This window comes from Scyliorhinus canicula, chromosome 7 (genome assembly GCF_902713615.1).
Source record: "Scyliorhinus canicula chromosome 7, sScyCan1.1, whole genome shotgun sequence".
Lineage (NCBI taxonomy): Eukaryota > Metazoa > Chordata > Chondrichthyes > Carcharhiniformes > Scyliorhinidae > Scyliorhinus > Scyliorhinus canicula.
This window is the reverse complement of record NC_052152.1, coordinates 85,372,191-85,391,589: the sequence shown is the minus strand read 5'-3', so window position 1 is coordinate 85,391,589 and position 19,399 is coordinate 85,372,191. Positions and strand designations below refer to the sequence as shown.

The 19,399-nt window shown below is 45.1% G+C and overlaps 1 protein-coding gene across 10 annotated transcripts in view; it reads right to left on the bottom strand.

Annotated features, from left to right (window-relative positions):
* Window positions 1–225: 225 nt before the first annotated feature.
* LOC119969104 (T-lymphoma invasion and metastasis-inducing protein 1-like) overlaps window positions 226–19,399 on the bottom strand; it is a 420,850-nt gene continuing 401,676 nt past the window's right edge. For all 10 annotated transcript variants that reach the window (XM_038802310.1, XM_038802316.1, XM_038802313.1 and 7 more), the window contains 6 exons: window positions 17,704–17,812; window positions 17,332–17,390; window positions 10,661–10,766; window positions 7,191–7,278; window positions 6,928–7,100; window positions 226–1,465 (listed from right to left, as the gene is read on the bottom strand). In XM_038802310.1, the coding sequence (XP_038658238.1) occupies window positions 981–1,465; window positions 6,928–7,100; window positions 7,191–7,278; window positions 10,661–10,766; window positions 17,332–17,390; window positions 17,704–17,812 (1,020 nt within the window). In that variant the 3' untranslated portion in view covers window positions 226–980. The remainder of the gene's footprint in view (window positions 1,466–6,927; window positions 7,101–7,190; window positions 7,279–10,660; window positions 10,767–17,331; window positions 17,391–17,703; window positions 17,813–19,399) is intronic.

Genomic DNA, 19,399 nt, shown 5'->3' with positions numbered 1-19,399 from the left:
ATTTTAATATTGTGTTCGTAACAAAGTTTGTTTTAATATACCGTATCTTTATTTCTTTGTGAAATCACTCCTGGAGTGAAGTATCCTTTCCTTGCAGTCCTACAAATTAAAATATTGGGGTTTCTGTCCAGTATCCTAGCCACTGTTAGGGTCTGGTCTGGGATTGTAATAGCACTTATGTCACCTGCAAACCAACTTAAGTAAACACGCATAAGCACTAAAAGAGAATTCCTAATTTCACGTGTTTTATTATGTTTGAAGAGCATTTACAATTTTTAAAGTCAATGAACCTAAAAACATAAAAATAGAATTTTTTTCCAGCTTACAAAAGAAATATATTAGGCAACTTCTGATGTGCGCATTAAAGCCTGGAAATATGTACAAATAAGAATATGGCAATAATATAAGTAGCATCAGACCTGTTGGTAGCATAATGAATCCTAAAGTAATTTGAAAAAATTATTTATTCAAGGCTTGCAGCTTCTTTTGTTCATATAAACACCTGATTTATATCACTGATAGTTTTATGGTTACTGTTTGTAACCATTTTTTTGCTGTATTCTGCACTAAAATGATATTCTTTAAACAATTATAGATGGCATCCAGTTTGTACAATTGATTTCAGTGTGTGCTGTAAAAAGTACAAAGTTAGTTTGTAACAGATACAATAGTTTTGCTTGTTCAGTGAATTGCCTAAAAATAAACTAAAATGAAATTATATTTTTACGCTGCAACAATAATAAATATACATTAAAGCCCTTTGGACAGTACATTACAGGAGTGTAGAATGAAGTTGCAAGATTGTTCATATTTTTGAATGTTCAATTATAACAATTCTTAATTGAGCTTAACAGCAGAACATGGCTTCTGAATTGTTCCAGCTGCCTCCAATTCAGTGCAATCATCCCTATTGTATGGAACAGATTGTGAACAGTTGCACTGAATATCTGCAGGCATATCGGCAGAAAGAAGTCTGCATTTTAAATGTCATCATTTTTTTCAGAAGAAATGAAGTCTTCACGTTTTATCCAGATTACTTCTGCTGCATTATTTTCCACTACACCATTAGCTCCTGCTGCAATTTTTTGCTTTGTAGCAAATGCCACTTTTGATGGTGATACTTCTGATGTTCTATGCATGGATAATTTTCCATTCTCATAAAGTCCATCTTTTGTGAAGCTCATTGCTTTTAGCTGTTCTTGTAAATCTTTTGACAGCGTTGAACTTTTCACTGACTGGCAATATTCATCATCATCACTTAGAATATCAGTCTCTTTGACATCTTCCTGCTCTTCATACTTTCCAAGATCAAACTGCTCCTCCACCCAACGGTCAGTATCATTACAGGTCACTGGTGACTGTGAAGAATCATTACTTTGACTACGTCCAAACAGATCGTCTGCGTCAATAGTGAATCTGTTCCTGGATAGTTTCTTTTTGCCTAGGCTTCGGCAGGGAACTGAAACTTAGGGAGGTACACAGAATTAGAACAGAAATGTGCTAATAATCTAGTGGCAAGTCATATCAACATGCATAATCACAAATTTATTGTGAACAATATTGCTGAATGATTGTTTAACACATTTGTACAACATTGTTTTGTCTGTTATTTTAACAGCAATGTTAACCTATTTAAAATAAACTGCTTCATAACAATAGTACTCAGAAGGACATCACTTTTATGCATTCACCCAGTCTTATCTCCAACAGCCGTTTTTAGTCTACTGATTTTAACAATATTATTTCTGAATATATTTCATAGACAACAATGTGCTGCAATTACAGAGCAAAAGAAAAAGGGCAATAGTACACTGGAGCAAAAGTGAGCCATACTAGAGTGACACACGCCTACAACTTGTGCAGCTTTTTCCAATTTCTCACTGTAACTTTGATAGAAGTTCATTGTAAATCCCAGTGAGATTACAACAGATGTTTATATCCTTTCTCCTGGATTATTGGGGAAACTATGTCTAGAAATTCTCTCAATATTTAGCCACCCACATGCCATTTTTTATTTTGTGCGATCATAGACAAACGATTATTAAAAATATAGCATACCAATAGATTAACACTTAGGGATGTGTTAAAAATTAAGGAGTATTCGTTGAATCTGGCGAGCAGGTTTCGATGGGCCGAGGAGGTGTGAAAAGGGGGGGAGGGGATCAATACTGGGTGAGTTTTTTTCGAGAGGAAGTGGAGGGGGGATTCTGGGAGAGGGGGAGGGGGTTTGATGTTAACAATGGATAGGGGCGGGGCGGGAGTTGTGATGTTGGCGGATAAGAAGGGGGGGGCGAGTGACCCCTGGTTAGGATAGTTACATAAGGGTTGGGAGGCCCAGTCAAGGGTGCTGGCGCATCTGAAAGGTTTGAAGGCCGATGTGGCGATGCTGCAGGAGACTTACTTGAGGGTGAAGGATCAGGTGAGACTTAGGGAGGGCTGGATTAGCTAGGTGTTTCGTTCACGATTTGATGGCAGGGCCCGAGGGGTAGCGGTCCTGGTTCACAGAAGAGTACGTTTCCAGATGGAGAAAGTGGTTGCAGACCAGGGAGGCAGGTATGTGATAGTGACAGGGGTATTGGAGTGGAGTTGGTGGTTCCGGTAAGCATGTATGGTCCCAATTGAGATGATTTAAGATTTGTGAAGAAGGTGTGTGGGGCTATCCCCGACTTGGATTCACATAAATTGATAGTGGGTGGAGATTGGAACTTGGTGCAGGAGCTGAGATTGGACAGGTCACGGCTGCGTTCGCTTGTCCCGTCCGTGGCGGGGGCCAAGGTGTTTACTTGACTAATGGCGGAAATGGGAGGGGTGCACCCTTGGAGGTTTCTGCACCTGGGAGAACGGCAATATTCTTTTTTCTCTTTGGTCCATAAGGTTTATTCGCGGATTGACTTTTTTGTGGTGGGGAAGGCACCTTGGGTCAAGGTGGCGGAATATTCGGCAATTGCGATATCGGATCATGCGCCACATTGGGTGGATATGGTGTTGGAGAGGGGGCAGCGCAGAGACCGGGGTGGAGATTAGATGTGGGGCTGTTGGGGGGCCGAGGGTTCTGTGATAAGATTGGAAAAGTAATTGAGGAATACGTGGGATTTAATTGTACGGGTGAGGTTTTGCAGGCGGTCGTTTGGGAAGCTCTAAAGGCGGTGGTGAGAGGGAGGTGATGTCATTTAAGGCAAAGGTAGATAAGGAGGAGAGGGCGGAGAGTCAAAGGGTAATGGATGAGATGGTGGAGGTAGACAGGAGGTATGCAGAAGAAGTTGGAAAAGAGGAAGGAGTTGCAGGCGAGCTTTGACCAGTTGTCCACAAGGAAGGCGGTGTGCCAACTGAGGTGGCCAAAGGGGGCAGTTTACGAATATAGAGAGAAGGCAAGGCGCATGTTGGCAGGCCAGCTTCGGAGGGAGGCAGCAGCAAGGAAAATTGTTCATGTGCGGGATAGGGCAGAGACGTTGGTAGTCGCTCCGGAACAGATTAATAGGGTGTTTGAGGAATTCTATGAGAGATTGTGCAGCTCAGAGTCACTGGGGGAGGATCGGGAGATGCAGAAATTCCTCGATGGTTTGGAATACCCGAGGTTGGGGGAGGAGGATAGGGCCATATTGGAAGGGGTGACAGTGGAGCAGTAGATAAAAGATGCGATTGGGAGGATGCAATCGTAGCAGGGCCAGGTGAGTTTCTAGTGGAGTATTAAGAAATTTAAAGATAAGCTGGCACCCCTGATGGTGGGGATGTTTGAGGAGGCGATAGGGAAGGGGATGTTGTTGCAGACTTTGGGGCAGGCATCAATCTCCCTATTGCTCAAGAAGGATAAGGATCTGACAGAATGTGGGCCGTATCGGCCCATATCACTTCTGAGTGCAAAGGTGTTGGCGAAGGTATTGGCGGGTAGGTTGGAGGAATGCTTCCTGAAGGTGATAGGGGAAGATCAGACAGGGTTTGTGAAGGGGAGGCAGCTCTTTTTGAACATCAGTAGGGCATTGAACGTGATTATAGCGCCGCCAAAGGGAGGGAGACAGCTGGTTGTGGCATTGGACGGCGAGTAGAGTGGGAGTATTTGATGGCGGTTTTGGAGCGGTTTGGGATTGGCCCACGATTTGTAGATTGGATAAGATTGCTGTATGGGGAGCCCAGGGCGAGTATCCTCATGAATAACATAAATTTGGGGTATTTTGCTCTGCACTGGGGGGCCAGGCAGGGATGTCCTATGTCCCACCTGTTGTTCGTGCTTGTGATTGAGTCTTTGGCCATCACAATGAGGAGTTTGGCAGTGTGGAGAGGGATAGTGCGGGGGTGGTGGGTAGACCATAGGGTCTCTTTGCATGCGGACGACTTGCTGTTGTATGTGTCGGAACCGAGTGTGTCGACGAGTGGCATATTGGAGCTTTTTCGGGTGTTTGGTTTTTTTCGGGGTTAAATCTAGATAAAAGTGAATATTCTGTGGTGTCTCGCCCAGGGGTGGGGATGGGTAGGAGGGCTACCATTCCATAGGGCGGTGACTCACTTTAGCTATCTGAGGGTTCAGATGGCACGGGATGGGGGGAGGGGGCTCCGTAGGTATAACATTATTGGTTTGATGGGGAGGGTGAAAGCAGACTTGGTAAAGTCTATGGTCTTCCTCTGTCTCTGGTAGGTCGGGTACAGGCAATTGAAATTAATGTGTTGCCACGATTTTTGTATATTTTTCAGTGCCTGCTGATCTTCCTGGCAAAGACATTTTTCACAGATGTTGAAAAGATGATGACCTTGTTTATAAGGTGGGGGGGGGGGTCACTAAGATTAGGAAGGTGCTGTTGCAGAGAGGACGGCAGTCAGGGGATTGGGTCTCCCAAATTTACTATATTATTACTGGGCGGCGAATGCTGGGCAGGTGAGGAGCTGGGTGAGAGGGTGGGGACTCACAGTGGGTTAGAATGGAGGAGAGTCTGTGTAGGGGGTCGGGGCTGAGGGCATTGGCAACAACGCCGCTCTTGATGGCCCCGGAGAAATACTCGTGGCGTCCGTGGTAGTAGCGAAGTTGAAAATCTGGAGGTAGTTGCACTTTAGGCTGCGGGTGGGGTCAAGGAAAATGCCGATCTGGGGGAATCATAGATTTGAGCCAGGAAAGTAAGATGGGAGTTTTTGGAGATGAGAGGAGAAGGGAGTCAGGGCGCTAAAGGATTTGTTTCTGGAGGGCAGGTTTGCGGGACTGAAGGAGCTAGGCAAAATATGGGTTGGGGCGGGGAAAATGTTTAGGTATATGCAGGTCTGAGATTTCGCTAAGTAGGCGAATCAGAGTTTTCCGGTGGCGCCGGCCCCCACACTGTTGGAGGAGGTGATGATGACAGGGGGGAATGGAGAAGGGGGTGATGTTGGTGATTTATTGGGCGATTCTAGGAGAAGATAAGGCATTGCTGGAGAGGATTAAGAAAAATGGGAAGAATAGTTGGGAGAGGGCTTGGAGGAGGGGTTGTGGTGTGAGGTGCTCCGGAGAGTGAATGCTTCAACTTTGTGTGCGAGGTTGGGGCTGATACAGCTGAAGGTGGTGTATAGGGCGCACCTCACAAAGGCGAGGATGAGACGACTCTTTGAGGGGTAAAGGATTTTTGTGAACATTGTGGACGGGGCCCCCCACAAATCATGTTCATCTGTTTTGGTCCTGTCCAAAGCTGGAGGGGTATTGGAGGGAGGTGTTCAGGGTAATTTCGAAAGTGGTACAGATGAGACTTGAACCGGGTTCGCTGGAAGCCATATTTGGGGTATCAGATTGGCCAGGGTTTGAAGCGGGTGCAGAGGCAGATGTTTTAGCCTTCGCCCTCGTTGATCGCTCAAAGGTGGGTGCTGTTGGGGTGGAGGTCAGCTTCTCCTCCCTGTGCCCTAGCATGGCGGGGGGGGGATCTGTAGTTTTTAAACACTCGAGAAAGTGAAGTTTGAGTTGAGGGGAGGATGGAAGGATTCTACAAATCATGGGCGTTGTTTATTATGCACTTTCAGGAGTTGGACAACATTGAACATGAGGGGGAAGGGGTGGGAGGGGGCTTGGACTGTGTATGTTGTTGGTGACTATGATGGTAAATTTGTGATTCCTTTTCTCTGATATTTGTATTTAAAATGTTGAGGGTTGTTTGGGGGCTGGTGGGATGAAAGGATTGATGGCCAGGGGATTGTCATTGTATTTGTTACCATTTATTGTTTGTTGGTGAGTGTAAATTTGGATGAAAATGTGAGAAAGGAAAATAAAAATAGTTTGGAAAAAATAAAATTAAGGAGTATTGATAACAGAGTAAAGGTTTTGAGAAATCAGTTAGGAAAGCAAGAAATATGAATGGGAATAAGTCAACTCTGCTTTGCCATTCAGCATGATCATGACTGATCTCTGACTCTCCACTTTCCGGCCCAATCTTCGTATTCCCTTGGTTGTTCTAGAGTTCAATAGATCTCTTGAAATAGTATCATTTCATTTAAAAACTCACACTCACTATTATTTAACAGATAAAAATTGTTACTTATAGGTTTATAATCTTGTGATAAGTCGGACAGTTATCTGCCATTTGACTTTTCCCATATGGGTTCATTTTTCTAATCACTCCAACTATTAAGTTTTATCATCCATATCCTGAACTTGTAGATTTGCTGCATTGAGCCAATCCACACCGAGTTTAAATATCTACTTTTGCTGACAAGTTGTGAAATTTGTGTTTTTAATCAAGATGACGAGATTTTTTTCTTAAATCTAGGAAGGAACGTCACAATATAAAACTGAGAAAGATAAAACTGGGACAAAATGATCTTGATTTCTGTAAAACTGGTTTCATAGTTCAGAAACAAAGAAGCATTGAAAAGTGTTTTCAGAAATATGGAATTACACACTGGCACAAGACAGGAACATTTTGTAACATGTTGCAGTATTAACAATACTATTGATGCAGCTCTGACCCCCAGAAGTCTTACCAGCTCGATTCACAACTGGTCTTCCTCCTTTCAATGCACACAGTCGCTTTCCTCCAAAGGGCACGTATTGCTGGGACTGTGGCAAACTTTCAGTTTTTAGAAGCTGCCTTCGATGTTTATCACGTAGTATAGACTGAACGGCCTTGATAAAATCCCGTTTGCCCTCAGGGGTACTGAAAATTATGAGAAAATATATTTTTTTAAAATTTAATTAAATTCTATACATTTGGCAATGAAATCGAGCAACACGAACAACAAGCTACCTGCTGCAGAAATGAAAGGTTGTCTCTGGTCTTCCTTCTGACTCAGATTTTGTGTGAACAATTTCAAAGACACAGTCAATCTCCGCATCTGTAGGCCAAAAGAAGCACATAAAAGCAACAGATTCCGAATTGTGACTACAGGAGGTAGAGTTTGAGTTCAAAAATTACAGGGCCAACTAGTAAATACAAGGACAAAATCAAGGTAACATAAACAAGGACAATGACATTCACTTATAGACATTAATAATAATTCCTGAGCTTTCTGCTGTGCCTGCAATTTTAGTACCAGGCAGCCAGCTGAATTTCTAAAACAGTTCTTGTGTCATAAATATGCAAAACTATTTGTTCACAAAAATCAATGATTGGTTTCAAACTATGGCAAAAGAAAAGATTAGATTATTTACTTCAATTGAAGTTCAGCATCATTCAACAGGATTTTGCTCACCATCCAACAATGGAAGGCAAAGGGTGTGGAAAAGTAACTCACTCCAGTGTATGCAGGTCAAGCTGACCTTCATCCTCCTCTCTATCTGAATACAGCCTCACTCTGAGGTTTACCCTCAGTTTTTTCCTTGGAGGAAATAGCCTGGCAATGACTGCATTTTGCATTGATGTGGAGCCTTTAGTGTAGTTTACCGCCCAGGATCTTTCATAAAGCAGAAATGCTGGGTAGCAATGGTGCTCGGAGAGATGGCCAAGAGTATGGGTCAAAGATACTGACTTTGCAAGGAAGGAGAAAAGGGACAAGGCAAGCGGTTCAGGGAAGAACTCCACAGAGTACAACCAGTACAGTTGAAAGAATATGCCATGGATGGTGGATCGGGTGGGGGAGCGCTTGCACAGACAGCCAGAATTGGGGGCCTGAAGCAGAGGGCTGGGATTATAGGACTGGAGGAAGCTTCAGAGCTAGGATTTGTGAAAAGAAACAGATTTGGAAATAGATGGATTGGAGGACAAGCAGCTAACGCTCTAATCAAAAAATACAAGCCAACATGGGTACATATCACCCAAATCCCGGAGATTGATTTCATAATGTAGATGCAGATGGGTATGCTATGAGATGAAACATCATTTTTATGAGTAGCCATTTTCACCTGCTTCTTTCATCTATTACCTTTAATGTCTGTGGGATTTGCAGATAGTGCTTGATGCAGATTGTATTTAGGATTTTAGTATTGGGTAGTGGTATTAGAAAGAGCAGCAACAGCAATGGGGCAAAACAATGAAAATGGGGTTGATCAGAGGTAATCTGTGGACACAATAAAATGTTGGAGTCAATTCTCCCAAATGGAGCGCAAGTGTTCGCACCGTCGTGAAAGCCATTGCGTTTCACGATGGTGCGAACCGGGCCCGGGTATGACCTATTATGTCCCCCACAGGGGGCCAGCATGGCACTGGAGTGGTTCACGCCACTCCAGCCTCCCTTCCCGGTGCCAAATGGGTGCCGCGCCAACCCACGCATGCGCAGTTGGGCAGCGCCAACCTGCGCATGCGCTGGAGACTGCTTTAGCGCGCCGGCCCTGACTCAACATGGCGTTGGTGTTCAGGGGCCGGCCGCGCAGGGAAGTACGCCAGGGTGGGGCGGGGAGGGGGGGGGCCCGCCGATTGGTGGGCCCCGATCGCGGGCCCGACCCCATCGGAGGCCCCCCCCACCCCCGGCGAAGGAGCCCCCCCACCCAGCCCCCCCCCCCCCCCCCCCCCCCCAACCGTTCACGCAGAGTTCCCGCCAGCAGTGACCTTGGGTGAACGGCACCAGCGGGACTCTGTTGTATCCGCTCAGCCTCTCGGCCCGTCCGGGCCGGAGAATACCCGGCCCCGCCAATTCCAGCAGCCCCGCCGATTGCAGCACACTGCCACCAGGGGGTGGATTTAGAAACATTTTTGAAAACATGTAATTCTGTCCTTGAAACTAGTCTGTTTTAATAGTCAAAATTATTGCTGTACAGCTCAAAACCATCACAATTTTATGGCCTGCTACTTTCAGTACAATTCTTTCCCGTCTCCCCACTAACCGTTAGTTCACACAGATAAATGGATTTCAAAATCAAGTGAGCTATTGGTTCCAACCTTATGACATCAGCACCTTTGGTTTCTATGTTCCCATTTAAAGTCTAACATGAGGTTGAGAGTTGAGGCTGCTGCTTTGAAGCAAACAAGATAGAAACAGTGCCTGATGCAATCTTGAGTTCTCAGTTTATTTTCTTAGGTCCTTATCTTGTGTTGTTATCGAAATATCAAGGCAAGTGAACCACTTAAAATATGACAGCATGACCTATCTGGAGCAAAAGGATCCCATAATATAACAAGGTAGCCTTAAGGAATTTCATAATTTGCTGTTTCCACTTGCTTTCTATAGTGAATTCTTTTACCTCCAAATTCATGTTAAATTTATTAATTTGAGAAGCCATGTCTGTGAAACATAGCTCTACAAGTGTGCCTTCAATGAAGGCAGGAGGTGAACTATGTAGGGTTTCTTTTGGAAAGTATTTTTATTCACATTTTTGATATTTTAACATCTTAAATCACACAACATAGCAAAGAAAAACAAGACAAACCTCCAACCCTCCCCCGGTAACACCTCATTTTATGCGCCGCCCCCTCCCCCTCTCCCCCTCTCCCCCCACCCACTCTTTACCCCCCCCCCCCCCAAAACAGGTGACAGTAACCAGCACCGTGAAATAGAATTATAGAATTTACAGTGCAGAAGGCGGCCATTCGGCCCATCGAATCTGCACTGGCCCTTGGAAAGGGCACCCTACCCAAGCCCATACATCCACCCTATCCCCATAACCCCCCAACCTTTTTGGACACTAAGGGTAATTTAGCAAGGCCAATCCACCTAACCTGCACATCTGCACATCTTTGGACTGTGGGAAGAAACCGGAGCACCCGGGAGGAAGACCACGCAGACACGGGTAGAACGTGCAGACTCCGCACAGACAGTGACCCAGCGGGGAATCGAACCCGAGACCCTGGAGTTGTGAAGCAACTGTGCTAACCATTATGCTACCGTGCTGCCCAAATGTAGTACAAACAAACCCCATCACTTGTGGAACCCCTCACTCGCCCCCTTCAAAGCACATTTCACCTTTTCCAGATACAAAAACTCCATTAGATCCCCAAGCCACACCAAGTCACAGAGTGGAGTGACAGACCTCCACCCCAACAGGACCCACTTGTGAGTAGCGAGACAAAGTCTAAAATATGAACAAACATGAACTCTGTAGGGTTGAATAGATTCTCCTTAATTTTTTTTTCTCCTTATATGCAGTTTTTTTTTAAACCACAATCTAGCAGAAAACTTGTAGGACTTAGAACTGGGAACACCCAATATTTAATGCCAAGCACAACTGATATTTAAACACTGGTTCACACCACAATGGTTCAGCATTTCACTGCTATAGCTTCAAGCTTGTTATTGTTTCAGCGATTTTGATTTGTACGGATTAACACAAAATACAATTTCATACCTGTGGTGGTAACTGATCGAATCTGTAAGGCCTGAGTTGGAATCATATGACGAAATCTGAATGGGTCCCGGTCGTCTGAGACAGAGACTCTCTGGGAAATGTTTCCCTGTTACATAGGGAAAGGTGACATTTCATGTTACAATTTTACTACAAGTAACATTAGAAAAGCAAATGTGCTTAACTGAATTTCTTTTTAATAATTGTTCCAAGTGACAATTTAAATAAGATGTTAAAGTAAAAGTTAGCAACTAGCCAAATTGAGTAACAACAAAAACAGACTTGCATGGAAAGGTTCTCATTGCTGTACTAATCATAGAATTTACAGTGCAGAAGGAGGACATTCGGCCCATCGAGTCTGCACCAGCTCATGGAAAGAGCACCATACCCAAAGTCAACACCTCCACCCTATCCCTTGAACCGAGTAACCCCACCCAACACTAAGGGAAATTTTGGACACTAAGGGCAATTTATCATGGCCAATCCACCTAACCTGCACATTTTTGGACTGTGGGAAGAAACCGGAGCACCCGGAGGAAACCCACGCACACACGGGGAGGATGTGCAGACTCTGCACAGACAAGGCCAAGCCGGAATCGAACTTGGGACCCTAGAGCTGTGAAGCAATTGTGCGATCCACAATGCTACCGTGCTGCCCTAATGACATGGTTTAATTTCTTTTTTAAAAAACAAAGGAGGCAAGGGTAGCTATTACTACAGAATTTCACAGTTTACACATTTAAGAATATCATCTTTATATTTTTCCAATCTTTTCTCATCTTCGGGTCACAATTTGTAGTGCTTTTCATTAAACATCACAGAACACATCTTGTGCTGCAAAGATACTGCATCAAAAAAATAAGCCAGGCTTTGGCAGCACAGTGGCACAATGGTTAGCATTGCTGCCTACGGCGCTGAGGACCCGGGTTCAAATCCCTGCCCGTGTGGAGTTTGCACATTCTCCTTGTGTCTGCGTGGGTTTTACCCCCACAACACAAAGATGTGCAGGATAGACATCCTGCACGGTAGCATGGTGGTTAGCATAAATGCTTCACAGCTCCAGGGTCCCAGGTTCGGTTCCCGGCTGGGTCACTGTCTGTGCGGAGTCTGCACGTCCTCCCCGTGTGTGCGTGGGTTTCCTCCGGGTGCTCCGGTTTCCTCCCACAGTCCAAAGATGTGCGGGTTAGGTGGATTGGCCATGATAAATTGCCCGTAGTGTCCTAAAAAGTAAGGTTAAGGGGGGGGTGGGGTTGTTGGGTTACGGGTATAGGGTGGATACGTGGGTTTGAGTAGGGTGATCATTGCTCGGCACAACATCGAGGGCCGAAGGGCCTGTTCTGTGCTGTACTGTTCTATGTTCTATAGACGGATTGGCCACACTAAAAAATGCTCCTTAATTGGAAAAAAATAATTGGGTACTCTAAATTTATTTTTAAAAATAAGCCAGGCTTGAGTCACACTGATGAGAAACCTAGAGACCCAGCCAAACTTTCATCAATTTGGACTTTGCCTAATTGTGAAATGACCAATGGGAAAACACTGCAGAATTATTCTCTTCCAAATTATATTAGAACTAAAAAATCAATTTATCATCTCTCCCTTCCCATTAGTAACATTACTCAAAAAATGGTTGGGGGTTTATTTGACACAAAGCTGCAGCTGATGCTCTACCCTCAGAGCAGGAAGAAATGAAAATTGGTTGGCCAGCATACTCTCCTTTACTGCACAACATTCCTTAAGTGTTAAACGTTTGAGTTGCAAAGCTCAACAGAATTGTTTTTTTCATTTGTCACTGGGTGCTGCGTTTGTCATGCACTTCTTTATTCAAACAAAATAACATTTAAAAAACATTATTCACAAACTTCACATTGTGTACCAAGGTTATTTACAGAAGTTTGTACCATCAGAAAAGTCATCCTTTATTAAAGACACAATTAGCATTTTTTAAATTAACTGTCATTTTTTTCTGTTACTTTGTCACTCATTTCATACAGAATCTGGTTTACACAGTTACTATTTGCAAAGTTCCTCATCTATTTGTCTGGATTATTTGATAGCTTCATGTCCCGATTTATAGAACAATGAAACCACATGTTTGGTGCGCATATCAACTGAGTAAAAATAATTCTTGACATCCAAGAGCACAGAAATCCTATTCAAAACAATCACAAAACTGCCGAGAAAAGAATTTCTGTACTTTGATGTTTTATAAATGTAATTAAACAGCTTCTATCAAGATTAAGTAAACCGTTCGGGGAGGGAGCTATCAACGCCCACAATGGAGGCTAGATGTGGGACTGCTGTCGGAGGAGGGGATCTGCGAGAGGCTTCGGAAATGTATAAAAAATTACCTGCAGGTGAATGACTCGGGGGAGGTCTCAGCGGCGACCCTGTGGGAGGCGCTAAAGGCAGTAGTGCGGGGGGGAGCTGATTTCAATTGGGGCCCACAGAGCCAAGGCAGACCGGGCAGAGATGGATAGATTGGTCAGGGAAATGGGTCGGATAGATGAAGAGCACGCGGAGTCCCCGGGGGAGGTTTTACTCAGGGAGAGGCAGAGACTACAGGCGGAACTGGGGGCCCTATCCACGAGCAGGGCCGTGGAACAGCTTAGGAAGGCGAGGGGAGTGGTGTACGAGCATGGGGAAAAGGCTAGCAGACTGTTAGCGCAGCAACTCCGGAGGAGGGAGGCTGCCAGGGAAATAGGTAGAGTGAGGGACGAGGGGGGGGGGCGCAAAGTGGAGGACCCGGCAGAATTGAATAGGGTATTCCGGGACTTCTATCGTAAGCTGTATACTTCGGAGCCGCCGGAAGAACCGGAGGGGATGAAAAGGTTTCTGGACGGGTTAACATTCCCAACAGTTGGTGGGGGGCGAGTGGAAGAGCTGGGGGCCCCGATTACAGTAGAGGAGGTATTGGGGGGCCTTAAGGCTATGCAGTCGGGGAAGTCCCCGGGGCCGGATGGATACCCAGTAGAGTTTTATCGGAAGTTCTCTGAGCTGGTGGGCCCGGTCTTCGCGAGGGTTTTCAATGAGGCAAGGGACAGAGGGACCCTGCCGCCGACAATGTCACAAGCCACCATATCTCTGATATTGAAGCGGGGTAAAGACCCGGAGGCGTGCGGGTCCTACAGGCCAATCTCCCTGATTAATGTAGACGCCAAGCTCCTGGCAAAGGTACTGGCGGGTAGAATGGAGGACTGTGTACCGGAGGTGATTGGAGAGGATCAAACGGGGTTCGTGAAAGGTAGGCAGCTGGCGGCCAATCTGAGGAGATTACTCAATGTGATAATGATGCCCCCGGCGGGTAGGGAGGTGGAGGTAGTGGTGGCAATGGACGCCGAGAAGGCCTTTGACCGGGTGGAGTGGGACTATCTATGGGAGGTGCTCGGACGGTTTGGGTTCGGGGAGGGATTGGTGGATTGGATCAAATTATTGTATCAGGCCCCGAGGGCCAGCGTCAGGACTAACAGAGAAGTGTCGGAGTACTTTAGGTTGTACCGAGGGACCAGACAGGGCTGCCCGCTCTCCCCGCTGCTGTTTGCGCTGGCCATAGAGCCGCTGGCGATTGCGCTGAGAGCCGCAGAGGGTTGGAAGGGGATGGTGAGGGGCGGGGTTGAACACAGGGTTTCTCTATATGCAGACGACCTGCTCCTGTACGTGTCGGACCCAGTGGCCGGGATGGGAACTATACTGGGAATGCTGAGGAAGTTCGGCCAGTTCTCAGGATACAAATTAAATACGGTCAAGAGCGAAATGTTTGTGGTCCAGGCAAGGGGCCAGGAGAACAGATTGAGAGGGCTAGCGTTTAGGCTGGTTGAGGAAAATTTCCGGTATTTGGGAATCCAGGTGGCACGAGACTGGGGCAGGCTGCATAAGTTAAATTTGGCCAGGGTGGTGGAGCAAATGAAGGGAGAGTTTCGTAGATGGATGCACTCCCGCTGTCGCTGGCAGGGAGGGTGCAGACTGTAAAGATGACAATCCTCCCTCGATTTTTGTTTATTTTTCAGTGCCTCCCGATCTTTATCCCACAGTCCTTCTTCAAAAGAGTTAACGGGCTGATCATGAGCTTTGTCTGGGCGGGAAAATCCCCGCGGGTGAATGAGGCGATGTTGGAGAGGAACCGCAGCGAGGGAGGGCTGGCTTTGCAGAGTCTGATCAATTATTACTGGGCGGCCAACATCGCTATGATAAGGAAGTGGATGGTGGGTACGGGGTCTATTTGGGAGCGGGTGGAGGCAGTTTCGTGCAGGGGCTCCAGCTTGGAAGCCCTGGTCACGGCTCCTCTACCGCTGCCGCCGGCCAAGTACACCACCAGCCCGGTAGTGGTGGCGACCCTGCGGATATGGGGCCAGTGGAGGAGGCATGTGGAGGAGATGGGGGCATCTGTCTGGGCGCCAATCTGCGACAACCATCAGTTTTCTCCCAGCAGTATGGATGGGGGATTCAGAGTATGGCGGCGAGCGGGGGCGGGAAGGGTGGGTGATATGTTCCTGGAAGGGAGCTTCGTGAGTTTGAGGAGCTTGGAGGAGAAATTTGGGTTGGTAAGGGGAAATGATTTTAGATACCTACAGCTGCGGGACTTTGTTCGTAGACAGGTCCCATCTTTCCCACGCCTCCCGCCAATGGGGATCCTCGACAGAATAGTCTCTAGGAGGGAAGAAGGGGAGGGCAGAGTCTCGGGTATATATAAGGTGCTCATGAGGGAGGAAGGGTCCCAGACAGAGGAACTGAAACTTAAATGGGAGGAGGAGCTAGGCGGGGAAATGGAGGATGGGCTATGGGCAGAGGCCCTGAGTAGGGTAAATTCGACCGCGACATGTGCCAGGCTTGGGCTGATCCAATTTAAGGTCGTTCACCGGGCCCATATGACGGTGGCTCGGATGAGCAAATTTTTCGGGATAGAGGACAAATGCGCTAGGTGTGCGGGAGGACCAGCGAACCATGTTCACATGTTTTGGGCATGCCCTAAGCTGAGGGGGTACTGGGAGGGATTTGCAGGGGTCATGTCCCAGGTGCTAAAAACAAGGGTGGTGATGAGTCCAGGGGTGGCAATTTTTGGGGTTTCGGAAGACCCGGGCATCCAGGGGGAGAAAGAGGCCGATGTTTTGGCCTTTGCTTCCCTGATAGCCGGGCGACGAATATTATTGGCGTGGAGGGACTCAAAGCCCCCGAAGACTGAGTGGTGGCTTGCGGACATGTCGAGTTTCCTGGGGATGGAAAAAATTAAGTTCGCCTTGAGGGGATCTGTGCAGGGGTTCACCCGGAGGTGGCAACCATTTATTGACTTCTTTGCGGGAGAGTGAGCATCAGCAGGGGGGTGGGGGGAGGGGGGGGGGGGGTAGAGTAGAGTAGGAGGGAAAATATGGTGGGTAGTACCGGTGGAAGGGGAGCGGGCTGGTGCAATATGTTACGATGAAAGTATTGAAAGTACGTGGATGTTTGCACATTTTTGCCTTTTTTTGCTTTCTTTCTGATGATGTCTGTAACTGTTTATAAAGCCAAAAACTACCTCAATAAAAATTGTTTATTAAAAAAAAAGATTAAGTAAACCGAGGGCAGCACGGTGGCCTAGTGGTTAGCACAGCTGCCTCTCGGCGCTGAGGTCCCAGGTTGGATCCCGGCTCTGGGTCACTGTCCGTGTGGAGTTTGCACATTCTCCCTGTGTTTGCGTGGGTTTCGCCCCCACAACCCAAAAATGTGCAGAGTAGGTGGATTGGCCACGCTAAATTGCCCCTTAATTGGAAAAAATAATTGGGTAATCTAAATTTAAAAAAAAGATGAAGTAAAACCATCTCCATAAATCACTTGCTGAGATTATTTGACAAGATTATTTAACAGGCAATGGCTGCAAGAAATGAACCAGTTGGACAGCATGGTGGCGCAGTGGGTTAGCACTGTTGCCTCACGGCTCCGAGGTATCAGGTTCGATCCCGGATCTGGGTCACTGTCCGTGTGGAGTTTGCACATTCTCCCCGTGTTTGCGTGGGATTCGCTCCCACAACCCCAAAAATGTGCAGGCTAGGTGGATTGGCCACGCTAAATTGCCCCTTAATGGGAAAAAATGAATTGGGTACTCTAAATTAAAAAAAAAAAGAAGTGAACCAGTTCATCTTAGCTAATAATATAGCTTGAACAATTTACATTTCTATTTAATAATTTTCGATACTTTTTTTAAAATTTAGAGTACCCAATTATTATTTTTTTCCAATTAAGGGGCTATTTAGCATGGCCAATCCACCTAACCTGCACATCTTTAGTTTGTGGAGGTGAAACCCACGCAGACATGGGGAGAATTTGCAAACTCCACATGGACAGTGAACCAGGGGGCTGGGATTCGAACCCAGGTCCTCATCGGCATATGCAGCGGTGCTAGCCACTGTGCCACATGCTGCCCAATCATTTTAGATATTAACAACATTTTTATTCTGTGAAATCATTTTAGGCTTAATTGCTATTGAACATAATTCAACTTCAGTTTGTGGCTACGTGTACTTTAGCAGAACACCAGAATGTTGCCTTGCCATGGGTTCACTAAAAACATTTCATGCCTTGTTTTTCACAACCAAAATAAATTATTTCTCTAAAAAAATAATTTATTAATTAAGTATACCAAATATAAAATTCTACACCTCATAAGACAGAGTATGTGTTGTAATTTAGAATAGAACACTTACCAGTTTCCTTTTCTGCTTGAAACCATCTTTATACACAAGGACAATTGCTGTTTTGAACACTAGAAACAAAATTAATTAAATATCACTGAAAGATATATGGAACCAAAAATCATGTACATTGAAATTCTTCTGCTGCATTTATTCTGTCATTTTTGCATCAATGCCATGTGATTGTGAGCTCATAACCTGGTAAAATTGGCAAACTAACGCAGCAAATTTCTGAGCTTATTAGATTCATGAGATGTCAGACCTCTGTCAGATGGCTGTTTCACACTTGTCTGAGTTGCCAAAGAATACAGTGTAAATACAGCCATTTATATCGAATTGCATTTCTGAAACCCAAATGCAATAAACCTTTAAATTGCAACATACCAAATGCTGCTAACTCAGGGTCTTTTTTACACTTCCCAAAAGATGCAGGTGGATTGAGCCAAGTGACCGTAGAATGGAAAAGAAGGTCTCCCATAGAAAGATCCACAACCTGTAAATGAAGGAGACATCATATTTGTTTATAAAATATGATATTTATATATGCAAACACACACAATGATTCTACAAAGGGCTTTGATTCTCAAAGGTTTTTCAACCCACATTAATTTTCTATTAGGAAAGTAGGGCCATCATAGGTCCTTGGATTTTGCTTCTCGACTAACCCAGCATGAAGCAACATCTAATAGTGTAAGCAGATACTTTCCAGATAGCTTCAGCAACATTGCAAAAAAGGTAATTTTGACTTTACATCCCCATGATACTCATGGAAGTTGCTGTATTTGCACACTAACTACACATTAAACTTGCCATGGAAAGTCAAGTCGAATAATTAATAGCTTAAATACTCTTCAAACAATGTGATACCTGTTAACGATTGCCAATCAATCGCTGTTGCACAATTTAGAAAAATGGAATTTCATTCTTTCAGCTTGTGATTTGCTTTTGGAGATTTTAAAAATGAAATGAAAATCGCTTATTGTCACAAATAGGCTTCAAATGAAGTTACTGTGAAAAGCCCCTAGTCACCACATTCTAGCGCCTGTTCGGGGAGGCTGGTACGGGAATTGAACCGCGCTGCTGGTCTGCCTTGACAAAATGTTTTCGATTTTTAAAATTTCTCCACTTTCCTTTGTCTTTTCCCTCCCGTAATCCAATTTTTCTTTTCCTCTCTGTGTCACTTTCTATATCTTAAATTACATTGAATTCACACATTCACTCTCCTTTTCAGTCCTCGCTCTGTTAGTTCATCGATCGTTCCATTGTTCACCAAGGTTCCAGTTGCCCTGTTGCCTTGATCCCACCATTATCATCTCATATTCCAGCAATGTTGTGGACAATAATTTTTTTGAGCAGAAGGAACAAGTCAAACTAACAGAGCAAGCCGTAAGATGCCTCACTCCAGCTCACTCTGCGTCATTGCTATGTTTCTCACCAGCCTGTTCAATTTGTTCCTCTGTGAAGTGCCTGGGAATTTTTGTACACAAGGGTGATATATAATTGCAAGCTGATGCTTTGTGTGCAGAGGATGAGCAAAGGCAATTAAAAGCAATCAACAAAAACTAGGGGAGATGACAGCTGCATTAAACGTTTAACACTAGGGTTTTGACATTACCAGGCCAGGTAATTTTTTTTATTTTTTAAAAAGACAACGTTTGTTTCACAATTTTTAGGAAAAATTAACATCTCAATCAATTACAATGGTTTGTTATCAACCTTTGACCATTTTCTACAGTTCAACCCTCACCAGTAGTGGTGTGAATGAAGGAAAGTAATAAATTTGTTTCAATTAACTTTTTCTTTTGTTAAATGAATTCAGGGGATGTGGGTGTCACTGGCTAGGCCAGCATTTATTGCCCATTCCTTATTGCCCTTCAACTACGCGATTTGTTAGGCCATTTTCAGAGGGCATTTAAGAGTCAACCACATTGCGTGTGGGTCTGGAGTCACATGTAAGCCAGGCCAAGTAAGGGCGGCGGATTTCCTTCCCCAAAGGACATTAGTGAACCAGATAGATTTTTAAGACAATCAACAATGATTTCATGATTCATAATTCATCATTTTATTTTTAATTCCAAAT